Raw genomic sequence first — 18,824 nt, 5'->3', positions numbered from 1 at the left:
ACATTATGTATAGTTTGATTTTATGTGTATATATATATACATAACATTTAACATAATATTCAATAAATCTGATTCTTACTTGTGACTGCATGACAGAAAGCAAGAAAATAAAAACAATAAAGCTGTTCTGTCCCTTAAAATCCGACTCTTATTTTGGTAAATGAGCGTCTTTACACAGCTGCTAGCTTAACCACTGGAGAGGACGGAGACTGACATCCGCCGTTATGAGACACTTAAAGGCACGCACAGGTGGGCTTTGTACTTCTCCACGCGTGTTGACGCAGACCCTCCACTGAGTCACCCGTGCGTGAGATGAACTTTTCCTGCAGACTGTCATCAGTGAAGACATAAAGGAGGAGACAGCGCGAGGACTCTCTCTCTCTCTATCTCTCTCGCTCTCTCTTTCTCTCTCGCTCTCTCTTTCTCTCTCACACACACACTCAGTGTGTATCTGTAATGTCAGTGAGTGTATCAGTGTCGCGCAGCAACGCCGTTAAAAAGGCTCCTCTTCTTTAATCATCCTCGGGTGCAGTTATGGATGTCGATCATTCAAAGGCACCAGCTGACCAGAGAGACTGTTCTCTGAAACCGCTGGACCTCAAGGCGATCCCCGAGAAGATTGTGGATGGGAGACCGACGTGGAGTGGACGCCTGGAGTTCATCCTGGCGTCGGTGGGCTACGCGGTGGGATTGGGCAACGTGTGGAGGTTTCCTTACCTGTGCTACAGTAGTGGTGGAGGTGAGACACACATGGCGACTTACAGTGTGCTTTGTTAATGTTTTTGCCGTTAAAAAAGGAGGGAAAGTGCTTATAACCTAGTTCAAAAATGTATGTAAAGGCACACAGCCTTTACAGCATTAGCAAACAAAGATCACTCCATTTTTTTAGTCATTATTTTATTACTTACTGTAAGTACCTTTTTTGTTTAACTTTTTGTTCTTCATAAGCATCTGTTTGCCAACCCACGCCCTCATATGTAACATAATTGAATGTTATTTGTGTGGGTGTAGTTTGGCGTTATTCAAGCCTCAATTGAATAGAAAGTTGTCTTTGAAAAATGAACTGGACTCAAAGCAACAAAAATCATGTTCTTCATTATGTGTTCAATTAAAGGCAAAAATGAGAACAATTAAATGCTATACACACTTTCACTCCAGCAGTTTGAAAAGCACAGTCTCTGGAGCCTGAGTTTACTGTGTAAGAATGACTCAGCATCATTTTCACAAAGAACCTGACATGTATTGGTGTGTGCACCATTAAACCTGCGGTTATATCAGATAAGATTACATTTCTTATAGCATCACATATATCATCATTTCCAGGTTTGGTAAACGCGATCAACATTTTTCAACATTTTATGGACCAAACAAGTACTCTTGACAAGTGTCTGTCCTGACTTTTGTCAACTTGCTTAGTGAGTAAGTTTCAGTTCTGTGAATTCCTGTGAATCTGTATAATTCCTGTTTTACAACTTCTAAAACTGTTTTACAGGAATGTGGCTTTGTCTAGTCACAGCAGCTGCAACATGATCTTCATCATGTCAGGCTTCACCTTGACATTGATCTTTATTTTGTTGTATTGTTAATTATTTCATTTTATTACAGGTGCCTTCATGATCCCATATCTTACCATGGTGCTCCTGTGTGGCATTCCTCTGCTCTTCATGGAGTTTGCGATCGGACAGTACACTCGTTTAGGGCCGGTGCATGCTCTCGCCAAAATCTGCCCTTTATTCAAAGGTGAGTGACTCTCGAGCCAAACGGTCCCATGTGAGACAGTGTTTTTATTTATTGTTTTGACAGTCATGATTAGTGCTGGACAAAGTCAGTTGTCTGACGTTGCTATGGCCCCACATTGAGTCCACAGTGTGCTTTGTGTCTCAAAATATTAACTTTAGTGACTTGGGAAGTCAGTTAAACTACAATCATCTGTCGCCAGACGTGTCTAACAGAATTCATGTGAAGGGTGTGTTAGGTGTTTCTACCTGCTAAAAGGAGTCCTATAGAAGCACTTGGCTCTAGCATGTTTACTAATCTTCTGAATCCTCGTCCAATCCACAAAATGGCTGTAGCACTTTGGCTTTATATATATCCACCGATATATCCTGTGAGTTCATGAGCCCTTGCATCATTATCAGGAAGTGGGGTTGTAAACAGTTTCTCTAGTGTTTTTTTTGGCCTGGGTAAATGTTTTTGGTGTTGTGGTTTGGCAAGTGTCCATGTTGAGTAAAGCCCTATTCCGTTAGTTTTATATTGAGAGGTTGGGTAAAGTAATTATTACCAGAGCTTCTCAATGATTTTAGTCCTGTGTCAGTAATCATTACCGGACAATGTCAGTAAGGATTATGGCGACTTTTTTACCAACACTAATTATGTGCTGTCATTATATATTCTGTCACATCTTGTTTACAAGTGGATTTCCGCTGATTTCTAAGCATGGAGGCCCCTGAAGAAGCATTCAGTTTCACACAAGGTGGTCGGGCAGGTCTGTGGCAAACCTTGGGGGTTTTCGGTATTTGACGAACACCATTCCGTTCATTCTGGACATTTATCCACAACAATGTGATGAATCTCTTCCCAAGTGATGCGGTTGTGCACCATGGCTTTGAACTGCCTCTGAAACCCACGTTAAAGCATTTCCTCCCTGTTCCGGGTTTGCATTTTTAGGCGTTTTAGCTTTAGTTGGTGCCACATTGATGTGTGACTGTGCTTGTGATATCAGGAAACAGCGTAGTACGCAGCTGGAAGCAACATCATACGCACATGACATGAGTTTGTTCATATTTGTCGGTTATGTTTTCTCCGTTCTCATTTCTTGACACAGGGAAACAGAAATTCTTCCACATCAGATTTAAAAGCCATTGAAGGGTCCACACATTGAAGTTCTTTGTCTTTGTCTCCTACATCCATGCTTTGTTCTCTTGAAAGGATGATAGGCATGCGTGGTATGATGGTTCCGGTGGTTCTCAGCTGTGTTTGCCCTGCTCCACTGCAGCTTAAACAAAAAAATTTCCTGTTTTTTTCCTGGAAGACCTGTCAGTTGATACCATCACAGGCCTATGATGGTTCTGAGACAAACTTTCCTTGTCGCATCGTAAAACTTAAATCTCTTAATGGCCGCTATTGCCCTTCTTTCTCCAGTGTGTCGTAAACTCAAGCATGACTTGCTCGAGTGCCTTTGAGGTCAGCACAGTCTTTGCAATGTCTTTGTGGAATCTCTGGTTCACCCTCATCTCCTGTTTTAAGAAGGACTACTTAGGCTGTTGGATGGGATTTCATATGATCTCTTGATCTCATAAATGTGATTCTAAGTCCTGGTAGCCTAAAATGCTTAATTTGGTCAGTGGTGCAGCAGATAAACTCAGCTATTACCTTCAGCATTTGATCATGCATGGTGCCAGCAAATAGGAAAAACTCTGTCCAGGGAGATTTATTAAAAAGAATAAAACAAATAAAAAATGTTCCTGCCTTATCTATTCTATCTTCAATAGAGAGCTGTAGGTAACTGGACTGGCTTGAGTTAGAAGACCTCTCATCAAGAGGCACTAAAGGAGAATTCAAGAAGCCTCCCGGATGCGAGGTCAAACATCAACAGATCCAGTTGCCTACAGCATGCATGTGTAAAACTGGTTTTCTAACTGTAAACCACCAAAGAAGGCACTCTCTGTTTACTCTGATGTTGTAACATATGCTCACGGCAGCAGACGTGACCAAGTGCAAAGCTGAAGTAACCAGTTGATGTCCAGTTAAATTAAAGACTTGACTTTTGTCTAATGCCTTTTTTTTCGAGCCATATGTTTTGTCATTAAAGTTTTCTTGAAAGTCGTGTTAAAATCTCATCACATTTCATCACATAGCTTGTGTGTTTAGCAGAGCTGAATAAAAGGTCCCTGATAAAGGTTTGATGGGCTGGGCAGAACAGATTAAGAACTTGTTGCTTCGTGTTTCAGCCTTCCACACCTGAGACCATTAGATCTTGTGATCTATTGCTGCTTCCACATGGCGCCTGATCCCTCTGGACCAAGTCCCATCTCTCATTGCCACTGGTTTTGTTGTGGGTAGATGTTGAACTGTTGTCTAAACATCTGTGCACATCTGCTGCCAATTACGTCTTTTTCTGCCTAATCCCACCCCCAGCCAAGTCAGAAGGCGATAGGTTTTCTCAGGAATCCTTTGAAAGATTATCATCATACTGTGATGCAGGGCATTTTTTTATACTTACGTGTAAGTTTCCTTAGGATTGAATGCTTTAATCAAATGAAAACTGTCTGTATTATTCCACGATCCTTTGTCATTATGTGTTTGATGTCTTAGATTCATGTAAATGTCTGAAGGGTAAATACACATGTGTGTTCTGGACACCTCTTATGCTGTAATACAATTGACTTCTTTATTTTTAACAAATTGATTGTTTCACATGTTGATGGATGAGAAGTTCTTCAGCAAATTTTACAATCGCCCATGATCAGTGTGTCTTTTGACTTCTTTTATTACTTTAAACAGCACATTCTGCTCTTCACACCAAATAAATAATCAAATAATTTGAATAAATGATCAAATTCTGCACAGCTGAATGATCACTGACTTGCAAAAAACGCTAACGGAAATCAAAGTGTGACACATACAATTCTCCAACAAGAGCTCAGCCATCAACAACCAATAAGTGTCTGTAGGTGTGGATTGAAAATGTTGTTTGATTTGTTCTAACTTGAGATTTTTCTCCATAGTTTTCTTATCTCCTTAAAGACAGAGATAATCTACCCGGTCAAAATGGTCCTTCTCTTGATTTTTCGCTCATTTCCTCATGGTTAATGCTCTGTGCTAAACAAGGTCCAAAAGCAGGTAGTTTTTTCTGTCTCTACCTTTATATGACTCAAGTGCAGTTTACTGTGATGTACCTGTGATCAGTGATTGAGCTGCACACAAATATCTATTGCAAATCAACAAATATGCACGTGTCATGAATTGCTGCAAATGAATGTTTTAATTCTGACTGTTTGTTTTTTTTCATTGTCTTATAATTGACCATTTGTGAACAAGTGGGGTTTGAACTGTCATACAGTGCACTTGCGACTTTAGTGTCACCTACATCTTCTTCCTACCCTTGTCAACTCCATTTCCATGTACAACAAACTAAAGGTTCCGTTTTGTTTAGGGCCATATAATCCATTCACTGGTGTAGAAAACGGTCTAATATTATTGGTGCGTTCTAGCTTTTAGTCGGAAGTCGGAGTTCCTGAATTTTTCAGATTTTTCAACTTAAAACAGGTCATATTTCTTACTTGAAAAGTCGAAGCAAACCTTCCAAACCGTGACATTGGATTTCAAGATGGCTTCTACTCGCGTCAGTAGGAAAAAGACTCTACTTTTACTTAATAGAGCTCCGGACGTCACAAGACTCGGTCCCAATGAACCACCATGTTGGCAACCGAAGATGCGGCAATATTAATGATATCTGATACATAGTATCCTGCCAGAGGTCGTAACCTTAGTTGTGTGGCGTCAGCTACCGGGGCTCTATTGCACATCGGTCATACGTGTTTCACATTAAGTCATACACATGCATGTTTTCACATTAAAACATACACATGCGTGTTTTCCAATTCATATTCGGGGACATGTTTTCACGCCGTTTGCAAAACACCGCGTAGCACGTTGCTATCAGTTGGTATCGCTAACAGTGGCTAGCCTGAGGTATGTTTGCATACTGAATTCTCAACAGGAACGCGGTCATTTCAGCAATGACGTCACCTCCGACTTTCGATGTAAGTGGAACGCACCATGTGCTATACCGAGGTACGCTCTTTCAGGACCGTATTTCTAAGACCCTAAGTTTTTTCAACTGGGCCACTTCATGGATTGAATGACCAAAGACACTTTTCATACACAAAGGCATTAAAATCAACACAGAGGCACAATTGTCAGAATGAAACTGAAAGTTAATAACATGTTGATGTTAAGATAAGTGTAAGTGTGAGACAAATTTGAAAAAACAACAAAGGCTATAGTTTCAGGAATACACTTCCAGGACACAAGATTTAATGGTTTATTCCACTCAAATCGTCTACATACTGATCGGTTTATTTCACCCAAATATACTGTAGCTTTGTCTAAGTAATAATAGTTTTAAAAGGATATTCCATTCATACACTGATTTGCCTAAAGTTTTAAAACCATTGTTCCATCCAGATATTTGTCAAACAAAAGGTTTTGCAAGTAAAATAAAGGTTTATTTTACAGGGACTGTAAAACATGAGAAGATATTAATCAAAAGTTCAGAGAGAGGGAAGTGCATCCGGAAGCTTCTTGTATATTTACGTCCCATAACCTAATGAAGCTGTGTGTGGGACTACAAACAGTCACAGTGTGTAGGAGGCAGAGTTAGGAGCGTCCCTGTTTGAGAAAGCTTTGATAGCTCTCTCTGAATAACAACACCACTGAGTCCAGCAGACTGAACATTTGAAAATACCTATCACTACACCACTTGAAGTGGGTTTGGTGCAATGAAGGCGCAGTCGACCATGAGACCTAGATATAAAGAGGGAATTAGTCAAACAGCCAATGGCAAAGGAAGTAGTGCTCAAAATTCACCATGCTCAGTGGTTTTAGCTGATCCTGCAGCTTCGGGGTACTTCAGTTGTCTGTGACATGATGTAGACACTGACCTGTTTTTCAATGGCCACTCTGTGCATTCCATTTAACCATAGTCAGGAAATCCCCCCATGTTATTTATGAAACTGATATAAATTTTCAGTGCAGTTTAAAAAAAAAAAAAAAAGAAAACATCAGGAAACAGTTATTGTGGGGCTTATATTATTTATTTGCCAGTGAAGGTTGCCAGGCAACCAATGAAGACCCCAGGAAAGTAACTAATCCTTGCCAAGAAATAGTCCAGTCCACAATCCCCGTACAATGGCGAGTTGTTTTCTTTTCAGTTTTTATTGCAAATCTCTCTGTGCCAGCCGATGGCAGTAAAAGATTGGACATTAAGACAAACAAGTTTATATATATAAGCATATATACACAATCTACTGTGCTATTAAAATGTGTTTCTGCTTTTAATAAAACTGTGAAATCATAGGCAAGTTGGTTATTACAGAGAATGTATTCTTTAACACAAAATGGTTTGCGGTGTCCATTTGCAAAATATTCAAATCAACTAATCCAGAAGAATGGGTTGGAGTGTCTGTTTGCTTCTATAACTTCTATAACTGTTCAAGACCTAGCTTTTACACAGTTTAAGCAAACTAACACCAAATGTTAATTAGTGAGTTATAAAGATTAAAGTTACCCTTGGACAAAGGCATACAAGCTTTTTTTCGGTCTTGAGCGAAGACAACCAGCCGCAATGTTCCACTAATGGTTCACAAAAAGAAAGTAAATCAGTGTATTTTCCTAAAATGAAAAAATAATTCTTTAAACCAATTATGTCAGAATATTAAAAAAGTGCAGTTCATTTGTCGTGGAGGCACAAAGGAGTCACAGTGTGCTACAAAAATATTACAAGGTAGAGCAGATTTCCTGGAAAGGGCACAAAAGAAACAGCAAATAACCCTGAGAAAGAAATATAATGCACCTTAAGCCATTCACTCTTCTGCTGAGTCATTGCTCTGACTTCACTGAGGAGGAGGAGTGCCTACAGTGAAGGCACATATGGTGGCCACGCACAGACAGACCAACCCCTCCCTGAAACCCGACACAGACATAAAAAAACCAGGTGCTAAAAGACTGAATAATTTAATATGTTGGAAGGCTTTCATCTTATCTTTACATGCACTGGACAAGAGCCTTGTTTTTATTCACCAGCCAAATGACACAGTGGAATTTATAATCCATGGCTCCAGGAATTCCTTTAATCCATGACTTTATTCTGGCCACCACTGGCCGGAGAGTCCTCATGATACTTCACTGTCTCCTACTGTATAACCATCAGTTCAGTTCAGTTCAGAAGTAATTGACCCCTTTGCTTAAAGCTTTGAGAGCAATTTTTAGAAAAGTTGTAAGAGATAAAGTGTTCGATTTCTTCACAACATGACTCTCACTGTGTGTCTGTATTTCCCTGCTACTTGTCACTCCTCAGGTGTTGGTCTGGCCACAGTTGTTATCTCCTTTGTGTTCACCACGTACTACAATGTGCTCATGAGCTGGTCACTTTACTATTTCTTCAACTCATTTGAGGCGACACTTCCTTGGAAATCCTGTAACAACACTTGGAACGTCGTGGAAAACTGTTCCCGTGGCTTCGTCGACAAAGACGTATACCTGCAGTCTGCCAGCCAGCAGTTCTTTGAGTGAGTTCATTTGTTTGTTGACGTGGGTGCAGATATACTTTGGGTTGAATCACTTTTTATTCCTTATCCTTGTTATTTCGTTATATGGCCACATATGATGATAATGAAGTGTTTTCATATGTCTTTTTTCCATTTTTTCAGTTACAGGCTTCTGGAGAAAACTGCCGGGATTGAAGAAAGTGGTGGCATTCGCTGGGAACTCTTTGGCTATCTCATTTTTGCCTGGGTCATCGTGTATCTATGCATATTTAAAGGAGTCAAATCCACTGGCAAGGTCAGGACACTTCTACTTTTCTGGGCAAATATTTATAAATTGTGGCCATGGCAATGATAGTTTTGTTTCTGTGCTGGTCACATGTCTTCATTTCACTGTTGGAAAACTTTGTCACAGTTTGTCCCAGAAATAAAGACAAGGACGTCACACTGTGTAATCTACAGTGTAGTCTGCACAGAAACTTAAGAAAAACAAACATTTTTGTTTTAAGTGTATCGACATGCACGGGTCTTATGTGCTATACTATAAATGTTAACATTTAATATATTTACATGGAGACTCATAATCTGTCCATTTACATCATTTGATAGAAGTCATGTTCGTTAATTCTGGATATGAACTTATTCAGGTTACGGTCCTTAGACAATGCATGGCAGCCTAAATTGGCCACGCGTAGAATATTCAACTAAAACACAAATCATCTACATTTCTCTCACTGAAACCAGGCTCGTTGTTGTCGCCGACACAGTAAACCTCCCAGACATTTATCTTTATCTTCTCTACGACTTTTTGTCACACAGGTTGTGTATTTCACCGCCATATTTCCGTACTTTGTCCTGTTCGCCCTGCTCATCAATAACTTGCAGCTTCCCGGTGCCAAAAAAGGTATCCTCTACTTTGTGACACCAGTCTGGAGCAAGCTGTTCACAGTGAAGGTGAGACTCTTGTCACTCAGTTAATGGATCACACAGTTGAACCGAGCCCTAACATTGATTAACGTGATAAACGTGAAAAAAACCCAATCCTGCATTTCCAATCTGAAGGTAAACATAATGGTTTGTGCAGATGAATTAAGAATGTGCTAAAGCATTTGTAATTTTCTCCAAAAAACAAACTAAAATGTAGTAATCTGAATGAATGAAAACTCCATTATCCAGGGCATTTAACAACCACATTAAATGAAATTATATGTAATTAAATATCAATGTTCTTTTTTTCATCCCAATCATAGGTTTGGGTTAACGCGGCCGCCCAGGTGTTTAACTCCATTGGAATAGCGTTTGGATCCCAGATTTCGTTGGCTAGCTACAACAAGTTCAACAACAACATTCTCAGGTAAAGATTGACCTGAGCTTTCTGACAGATCAGTCATGATTATCTTCAAAAAGTTGTCCTCTCATACACTTGTTGTCCGAGGAGCTCGATTACAACCATTTACCTTTTTCCTTCTGTCCTAGGGATACTTTGATTGTGTCATTAACCAATTCATTCACGAGTATCCTGGCTGGCTTTGTGATTTTCTCAGCCGTTGGGTACATGGCTAATATATATAACCTCCCAGTGGACAACATTGCTACAGATGGTAAGCATTAAACTTGGCACGGTCGTTGCACCACACAGAACGACTTTGTCGGATTCTTGGTATTGGAACAAGAAGACAAAAACATGGGCTTGTGTTGTGTAATATATACTCTAAATGCCAAGATGTTACAGAAACAGAGAGGTCACTGTTTTTATCCTCAAGGCTTTTTTTCTGTCTGTCATGGTAAGACAAAACACAGATGCCAAGATGTGCAATGCAACAGTTTGTGATTACTTGAAGACAAAATTCTATATACAAATGGAATCCATACATTGTCCTTAATGGGGGCATCTCATACATAAGTAGTGTAGCGTTATTGTGAAACAGCTTCAATGTGACCTAAACTCGGTGTTTACTTATTGTAATGTTGTATAAATCCCATAATAGGAGCTGGAGCTCATGTCTGAGATGTCATGTGGTTGGCCTGTGGGTCATTTAAGAATCCCATGACATGATGAAGACATTGCCTTTCACTTATCATCTCAGTGTTAAGTGAATAATAATAATAATAATAATAATAATATGTGCATATACACTGCATAGAGTCAACGTAATGGCTGCTCATCTCTCGCTATATGAACAAAAGTATTGGGACGCCTGACCATAACACCAACAGAGACTGTGATGACATATTCAAATACATGTACAATACTTTTCAGATATAACAGCTTCCACACTTGTTGGAAGACTTTCCTCAACATTCAAACCATGTCTTTATAGTCCTTGCTTTGTGCACTGGGACACAGTCATGTTAGACTAGAAAAGGGCTGTCCTCAAGCTGTTGGAAGCATAGCATTGTCCAGAGTGTATCTGTATGCTTTGTAAGTGTTGAGATCGTCGTTCACTGGAGATGAGAGCCTAACCCAAACACTTGAATTGAATTAATACTTAACAGGTGTGGCCAAGTATCAGTTGATTAGTGGGCTCATTAATGATTAATCAAACGTTCTGTGTTTAAGTCTATTCAAAGTTAATACAAGAAAGTTGTTTTGATCCCTGAAAGCATGAAATTTAAACCTCGTTTGGTTCGGTTTAATGTGTGTGCTCTGCTCTGTGCTAATGTGACATTGTTCCCTTGAAAGAATAGTTCAAATGTTGATATTATCTGGTTATTTGCACCACTTTGTCTTCAGTACACACACACACACACGAGAGGGGCACGGCCGGGCTGCAAATAACCGCATTAAATGAACATTTGAACTATTCTTTGATGGAAACTTTCAAGTGCCCCACATGACTCAGGTTTGTTGCGCAACTCAGTTCATGGAATCATACGAGTCTGAATTTTACTACATTTGCATCTGACTCTGAAGACAAGAAAAACCAAACAATTTGCTTTATCACATTTCAGGTCCTGGATTGGTGTTTGTTGTTTACCCTGAAATCCTGTCCACCATGCCTGTCTCCCAGTTGTGGGCCCCTCTGTTCTTTTTTATGCTTCTTTGTCTGGGGCTCGACAGTCAGGTAGGTAAACATCATTCCCCTCACATAATGAAGCAGGACGACATCTGAGAAGATGAATGTAGGAACTACACCTGTACCAACAAATCTGCAGTCGGAGAGATTCTGTTGTTTACTGAAAAAAACATCTCCCCCCATTTCTCTGTTGCATTTACCTGGTGTCCATGTTTAACACAGGTGCACCCATGGTAAATTGCCATGGGAATAATACACAACTCCTTATATGGACATCCTGGGGGGGTGTTTATATGTCACATATTCAGGCTCTTCTTCTTCGTCTTCTTTTGTGTTGTTGAGTCAAAGTTATGATTTCTATGAGTTTTCTTTTTGTTCATAAAAACGAGACAAGTGAACTTTGAACTGTGATTTTTCCCCCGCGTTTTTTTTTTAAACCAACTCTATGCAGGACTCTGATGTAGACTCTGTATTGAGCTTAAGGCCAAGAAATGAGCATAAAGTTAGATAATGTTTGTTATTTTTATCCAAAAAATTCCCACCCCAATGCTGCAGTTAGAGACATTGCAGTTGTATTTAAATGATAACGTTTACTTGTTTTCAGACACTTAAGATAGTAGGGGACATTTTTAAGTAGTATGAAATGTTTTAAGCATTGAGGTTGGTGTGGATAGAATGGAAATAATCCTTTTACTATTTCAGTGTCTGCAGAAGCAGCTCATTAACATCCTTTCTTGCTGCAGCCCCAGTTAAAATACACACGTTGCATGATCTCACCACAAACAGAAGTGACTTGTGCAGCCACTTGCAAAATCTTTACAAACGTATGTCCACATAACCGATTATGATATTTTGTGGTATATTATGCAGTTTTTACATTGAGCTGAACTGAAGTTTTCATGGGTGAAGCAACGCCCTAAAAAAGGTGATGTTAACGTGCAGAACTAAACAAAACTATCATTTTAAAACCAGAGGATGATGTTGGGTATAACTTATATTCAAAACCACACATTTTAACCCGGCTCCCAAAGAGGAATTAACAAAATAACACCTGGATACTTTTGTGTGTACTGCAGTTTGCAACCGTTGAGGTGGCTGTGGCATTCGTTAAAGACGAGTACGGCCCCAGAATTCTGCAGTATATAAAACGAGAGGAGCTGATCACCCTGGCTGTGTGCCTCGTCTCCTTTCTCTTAGGACTCCCTCACATTACAAAGGTACAGTATGAAACGGCAACGATCTTACACGTCTGTAGATAGTTCCTCAACCACTTGTGGCAAGTTGCATCACTCCTTGCAGGTGTTTTGTCGTTCAAAATATCTTCTACTCTCTACACAGGGAGGAATCTACGTGTTTCAGCTGATGGACCACTACACTGCCGTGGTTTCTCTCGTCTTCTTGGCTTTCTTTGAAGTCTTGGCTGTCTGTTGGATCTTTGGTAAAGTCCACTTTAATTTGACGTCTTCAAACCCAAATTTCCCATTCATGTGTTCAATGTTTTAGTCATTTAAATCCAACCTTCAAATATAAAGTCAGTATCAAGTTTGTGGTCAACATAAGTGTTAAATCAACTCTTGTCTTTTTCACTCAGGAGTCTCTCGTATCTCGATAATGATCAAAAAGATGCTGGGGAAAGCTCCAAACCTCTACTTTCGCATCTGTTGGATGGTGCTCTGTCCCATATTGATGCTGGTGAGTCATATACATATACATATATACACATATATATATGAATATATGTATATACATACATACATATACATACAGTGCTTTACAAATGTATTAGACCACCACCCAATGGTGATGCTAAAATATAAGTATTATTGTTATCCATAAATTTTCAAATGCGCTGTTTTTCCAAAAAAATTATAATGAAAAAATAGTAAAGCACATTATTATTATTATTATTTCTTGATTAAGATGTCAAATGAAAGTTATTTACTTGCTGTGAAGACAGTGTCCAACATCATGTAATCAGTCTAATGATTGCCCAGGCTCTATCAGTGTAATCTAATGATATAATAAGATAACATTTTTCTTGTTTTTAATCTCACTACAAAGGTGATACTGATCTCCAGCATTGCCCAGTACACTCCCGTTCACTATGGGAAGTACAGTTACCCGGCATGGTCTGAGTGGGTGGGCTGGGCCGTGTCACTTATCTCCATAGTGTGGATCCCACTCGGTGCTATTCAAGAGATCTGCAAAAACAAAGGCTCCTTCCGTCAGGTGAGTTCAAGGCTTATCATTCTACAGCTGCAACTAACTATTCTTTTCCTTTTCATAATCGACGACTTTTTTTGTCCTTTAAAGGTCAGAAAATGTTGATCAGTGTTTACTTAGGATGATGTTCTTAAATGTCTTGTTTTGGCCACAAGCCAAAACTATTCCGTTTTAATGATTTTTTTCTTATATGGAGCAAAGAAACCAGATTAATCGATTATCAAGACAGTTGAAGATTTATTTAGTGATCGATTAGTAAATGAAGACACAGACTATTTAACCCTTTAACACCAAAGCCTCAAAATGTCCTGCTTATTTTAACCAGAAAAGGGTTAAAGTAAGGGTTTAAAATAAGGGTTAAAGATATTTCTTATCTCTGTATTACAGCTACCGTTGACCGGAGTTGCTTGAAAAGATTTATTTTCTCAAATGATGCCTTCTCTAATCCACAGAGGCTGAAAACGGCCATAACTCCCACAGTAGACCTGGGTGCTGAGTATCCATCGTCAGAAAAACAGAATCTAGACCTGCAGATGTCTGAAACCTTGTTGAGTTCAGTGGTGTGACGAGACAGGACCCAAAACCGAAGACACAGTTCCATGTCGAATATTGAACATGTTGAATGTCTTGAACTCTATTCGCTGTGGTATATATATATATATATATATATATATATATATGTGTGTATATGTATATGTATATATATATATATATATATATATATATATATATATACATATATACATATATACACACATATATATGGTCTTTAGTTTATCCTGAATCCACTGTAGTGCTTCACTGTATTTATCAAGCTGAATTCAACAGGTTGAAAATATCCCCTTACACTTTAAACAACGTTAACATTGACAATTTGACATTTTGTCCATCAGCCAAAGGCTAATTTATTTAATTTGCTTTAGACATGAGTGTCCATTTTCACTCTCTAGAGACTATGCACATGTTTGTTCTAACCAAAGTTTCACTGGTGACACACACACGGGGGGAATGACCTTAAATGCAGTTGGATTTTAATCCACAACTGGGAAACAAATCCAAATGGGGAAGGGCAGAAGATCAGACAGGAAAAAAACAAGCAGACCAAAACAAAACTTAAGCACAGGAAGACATGGGAGCACTGGACCAAACATAAAACAATGACACATTCAATTTTATGGAATAATGATAAAATAACAAGACTCAGGTGCTAAAGAAAAAGTGGCGGGAAAACAATCAGAGACAAGAGGTGACTCACAGTAGACACAAGTACAGCTATTTTAAAACAAAACAGCAACAGGTAGGTTTAACAGAGCTGCAGATTATTATGTAAAGATTAGAAGTTAAATGACTATGTCCTCTCCTTTGGTTTATTGATAGGTGAAACTGTTGGTGCCACATTTTCCTTTAGCAACATTTGATAAAAGTGTAGTTTTAGTTGAGTTCAGAGTTTTCCAGAACGTTTTTTAAAAGCCTGGACAACAAAAAAAACAAACGAAAAAACACAAAACATTACAAATACAAAATAACACTGTAAAAAGCAAGTATAATCATTCGGTGACTGGGTGATTCACCCTCAACTAAGAGTTGTCTGAACGTTAGTGCACCATTTTAGGTGAAGACGCAAACAGTTCTCGGTGTTGTGTTTGACATCATTATTATTATTTTTAAACTTGAAACATGAAGCTGGTGACTCACGAGCATTTTAAGGGTAATTAGTGGTGCCTTTGAACATCTACTGCCAGAAAGCTGATTTGAGGCATTGAGCCGTGCAACACTTAGTGTATCTGGTATTATGGTCTGTCTCTCCATTCAACCCAAATCTTGACACAGTTTAATGTCACGCTTCTTACCGGTGAACGCTAGCCTAGAAATCTAGACGTTCCATCTAGAAAAATCCAAACTCTGGTTTGGCCAATCAAATCGCCTATGGAGTCGGTGGGCGGGCTTAACATAATGACGACAGAGTTGCGACCACTCCGCGTGTAGTCCCCTGCCGGTCTCTGGGTTAGGGTTAGGGTTATGGCAGAACCTTTTCGATGGAGTAAGCTCACGGTCTCGTTTATCCGAACTACCCGTCGTGGTTTCTACTGCGGAGGTGTCCTCGTTCTTTTTCATCATCTCCACTACACCGGCGGCAAGTCACTTTCAAGTCTCGATAAAAGGATGATCTTGATGTAGGTCTGCGTTTGCCAGGCTAGGTGAACGCTTAGTTTGGTCCAAATGTCCGACTTTAACTCTAAGAAGTATTCATCTCTTTTGCGACAAACTGTACGGGGTCTCAGAAAGTGTAAATTCTGTCTTTGCACTGGGAGTTAAATGTACTGTAAGTCAGTGTTTAGACTTTACACTCTAAACTCAGCTTTGGCGATGAACTACCTTGGCCGGAAATGACCTGAGAAGATGCAGTACACGCTCATTTTCGTGGCCTTAGTCTTACGAGGTAGCTTATTAAATAACACCATGTGCCTTTTTAATCCAAAAATACTCCGCACATATGCTCATGTTGTACATTATTATAAAATGGCGTTTGAAACAACAACAACCCAGATGGTTACACGTTTTGAAGTTAAACGTGCTGTCGTTGAAATTTCGTGTCTGTATCATATTTTGCACAAGATACTAATCGGATTGGCAAAGTTAATCTGGTAAATCTGGAGTTTAAAAAGAGCTCGTATTTAATATTTCACAAAAGGAGGCAGCTGTTTCAAAGAAACTGATGTTGCTTCATATATACAGTACATATATATATATATGTGTGTATAGAGAGAGAGACAACCGAAATTTATATTTTTGTGTTACTGTACATGTATGTTGATGTAATCTGCATTATTTTACTTTATCATTCAGTGACTCGTTGTCAGAGGTACTTTCTTACAAAATAATAGGTCAATGTTTACACCTTTAACAACTTTGTCATTTAATTTGAGCAGAATACAAATTGTAAATTGTAAGTGAACTCAATAACCTTTGTTAAGACATTTACTATCCCGCACTGAATATGTAACCACAGTAAAACAGTGGTAAAACTGCTGCTGCTGCTGCATTGTGGGTTGATTTTAAGAAAGCCAGCATCAGGTTGTCTCATGATTGTAAGCAGAGGTTGCTCAAGAAAGCTTGGTGAAGGAAATTACACTTTTCATCATGCTATACTGCAAAATTTTAAATGTAAACTGAATAATTCAGTGTATGTCGTTGTGACACTGCCGTGCGACCCCAGATTTGTTGCGGATTAGCAACCGTACTTGTGGAAACATTGGTATGATTTTCTTTTATAACCTTTACTGATTTTGTTTTCATGTATTTTTGTCTGGTTTTAAATATTTGTGTCTTTTTTTTGTACCTTGTGTCTGGCAATAAGCTGACATGAACAGAACTATTTTCTCAAACCAAATATCACTTACTTTATGAATTATTTGTTGAATTTTCATGCGATTGAGCAGGTGTTACAACCAGGCAGTGGGACAGACCAGTCAGGACTAATCAGCTTAAAAGAACCACCTGGACACACACACACACACACTTGTACAACATTCTTAGTGAGGACACTCAAAGACCTTTAACCCTTAGATACGCCTTAAAAAAAGTTACATTAACACACCTAGAGCACCAAAATGTGTTCATAAAATATACAGCTATAAAAGTTGCATACATTTTTATTATTATTATTTTAAACCAGCATCAGTCCTCATCATACATATCAAACATTAAATTACCAGGTTTTTGTCATGATGCATCAAAAATTTTAGTTAACATTGTTTACAATAGACTAAAAATAAAAACATGCATGTATTTTTGTAATTTTTTCATGTATTGGCATACATTTTTGACAAAAAAAGCCAGGTGTGTCTAGGTGTGTAAGGGTTAAACTCAGAATGTGACTTCCTGTGGTTTTTTAAGTTTTTTGGTCCTCACAAAGAGTACATACAAGTACAGAGACACACACACACACACACACACACACACATACACACACATGTTGAAAGAGAGGTACAGAAACAAGGGAGGAGAGAGAAAGAGGGCCACGCTGGCTTTGTAACACCATGTGTTTGTTTATCCTTTCTTTATTTCTCATCATATTTTGTATATTGCCTTGTGATGTGGGAGAAATGTCAAAAAATGGAGAGTCACTGGGTGGCAGCAGAGGAGCAGGGAATAAAAGGATGGTGCTGTGAAATCTCAATCTCATTACGGAACCGCATACGTTTTTTTTCCCCTCTCGTCACATCCAAACCGGCGTGTTTTGTTAGTACCACACACTGTACATCTGCATATCTTTTTCGCTGACACTCAACATCACAACCTTGCAGCACACACGCTGCAGAAGTTGCACCACCAGTATCATCTGCTGCTGTGCAATTAATCACTGGAAGACACTATTTCATTGAAACTGCCCACCAGCTCCATCGCTGCATATATATATTTCCAGAATGAATGACCCCATGAATCACGACCATGTCTTCTGGTGTCACTGCTTGTGAAGGCGAGCACAGTTTAATGCAGTGCTCCGAGAGGTTTAAAGCCCTTGTTGCAGAGTGCTGCAGCAGCACCCTGAGCAAAGCTGGAGGTGAATCAATACTTCTTTCCTGAGTCCCTCGTGTCAGAAATGTATCATTGGCTCTGTATTAGCGCTGGGAGGTCCATTTGATCAATAGTCATTAACAGTAGAGTCCGGGGGGGGGTCAGGAAATTAATGACTATACATGGCAGAGAGGAAGTGTTGGTGAGCTTGAACGGGCAAAGACCGGGTAGATGGGTCACTGTCTAACTCGCTGTCATGGGGGTGTGAGGACATTAATCTTTTTCAGAACTTGTCGTGGCATATCATCCACTCGTCTGCTTCACACTCTGTATTAACTGTGACTGAAAGAGCTGTGGAATTCAGTTCAATTCAATTCAATTCAATCTTATTTGTATGGCTCAAGGCACTGTACATAGGAAGGCCGAACAGATCAAAGAAACCCAACAATTTCCACGATGAGCAAACACTAGGGATCATTCTTCTCATCACTGTGGATTCTGCTCCACTGTTGTTTTCCTCGCAGTGTCCTGTGTGAAGGGAACTGCTCATCAGTGTGGTGCTAAATGAAATTTCACCATGAAGATGTCACTCCAGCCTCTGGTTCTTCATCTTAAGAATCAACAGCAGTTGTTGTGTTATATTGTTATATCCAAGCTCCCCAAGGTCACAGAAATGCCTAAAAAATGAATATAATGCTGATCAAGTCTAGTCCAACTTGTCATCTGGAGATTGGAGTTTGCAGAAACATCCATTACAGACAGAAGGTTAAAAACATAATGCACTAATGTTGGCACACAG

General features: G+C 39.2%; 1 protein-coding gene across 3 annotated transcripts; it reads left to right on the top strand.

The window, feature by feature from the left end:
• The first annotated feature begins 201 nt into the window (after positions 1-201).
• On the top strand, positions 202-14,181 carry si:ch211-225b11.1 (uncharacterized protein LOC561694 homolog). 3 transcript variants are annotated; one of them, XM_044026687.1, is made up of 13 exons: positions 202-739; positions 1,606-1,740; positions 8,081-8,291; positions 8,433-8,565; positions 9,087-9,221; positions 9,518-9,621; positions 9,744-9,868; positions 11,220-11,332; positions 12,361-12,501; positions 12,623-12,722; positions 12,876-12,976; positions 13,346-13,513; positions 13,960-14,181. In XM_044026687.1, the coding sequence occupies exons 1-13, from the start codon at positions 535-537 to the stop codon at positions 14,071-14,073; spliced, it is 1,785 nt and encodes a 594-aa protein (XP_043882622.1). In that variant the 5' UTR covers positions 202-534; the 3' UTR covers positions 14,074-14,181. The 3 variants fall into 3 exon arrangements, with proteins under 3 accessions (XP_043882622.1, XP_043882623.1, XP_043882625.1); XM_044026688.1 differs by lacking the exon at positions 202-739 and adding an exon at positions 4,728-4,842 and having other exon boundaries at positions 1,636-1,740; XM_044026690.1 differs by lacking the exon at positions 202-739 and adding an exon at positions 3,951-4,842 and having other exon boundaries at positions 1,686-1,740.
• Positions 14,182-18,824: the final 4,643 nt, after the last annotated feature.

Source organism: Solea senegalensis, linkage group LG5, assembly GCF_019176455.1.
Source record: "Solea senegalensis isolate Sse05_10M linkage group LG5, IFAPA_SoseM_1, whole genome shotgun sequence".
Classification (NCBI taxonomy): Eukaryota; Metazoa; Chordata; class Actinopteri; order Pleuronectiformes; family Soleidae; genus Solea; species Solea senegalensis.
This window is presented reverse-complemented; position numbering and strand designations above follow the sequence as displayed.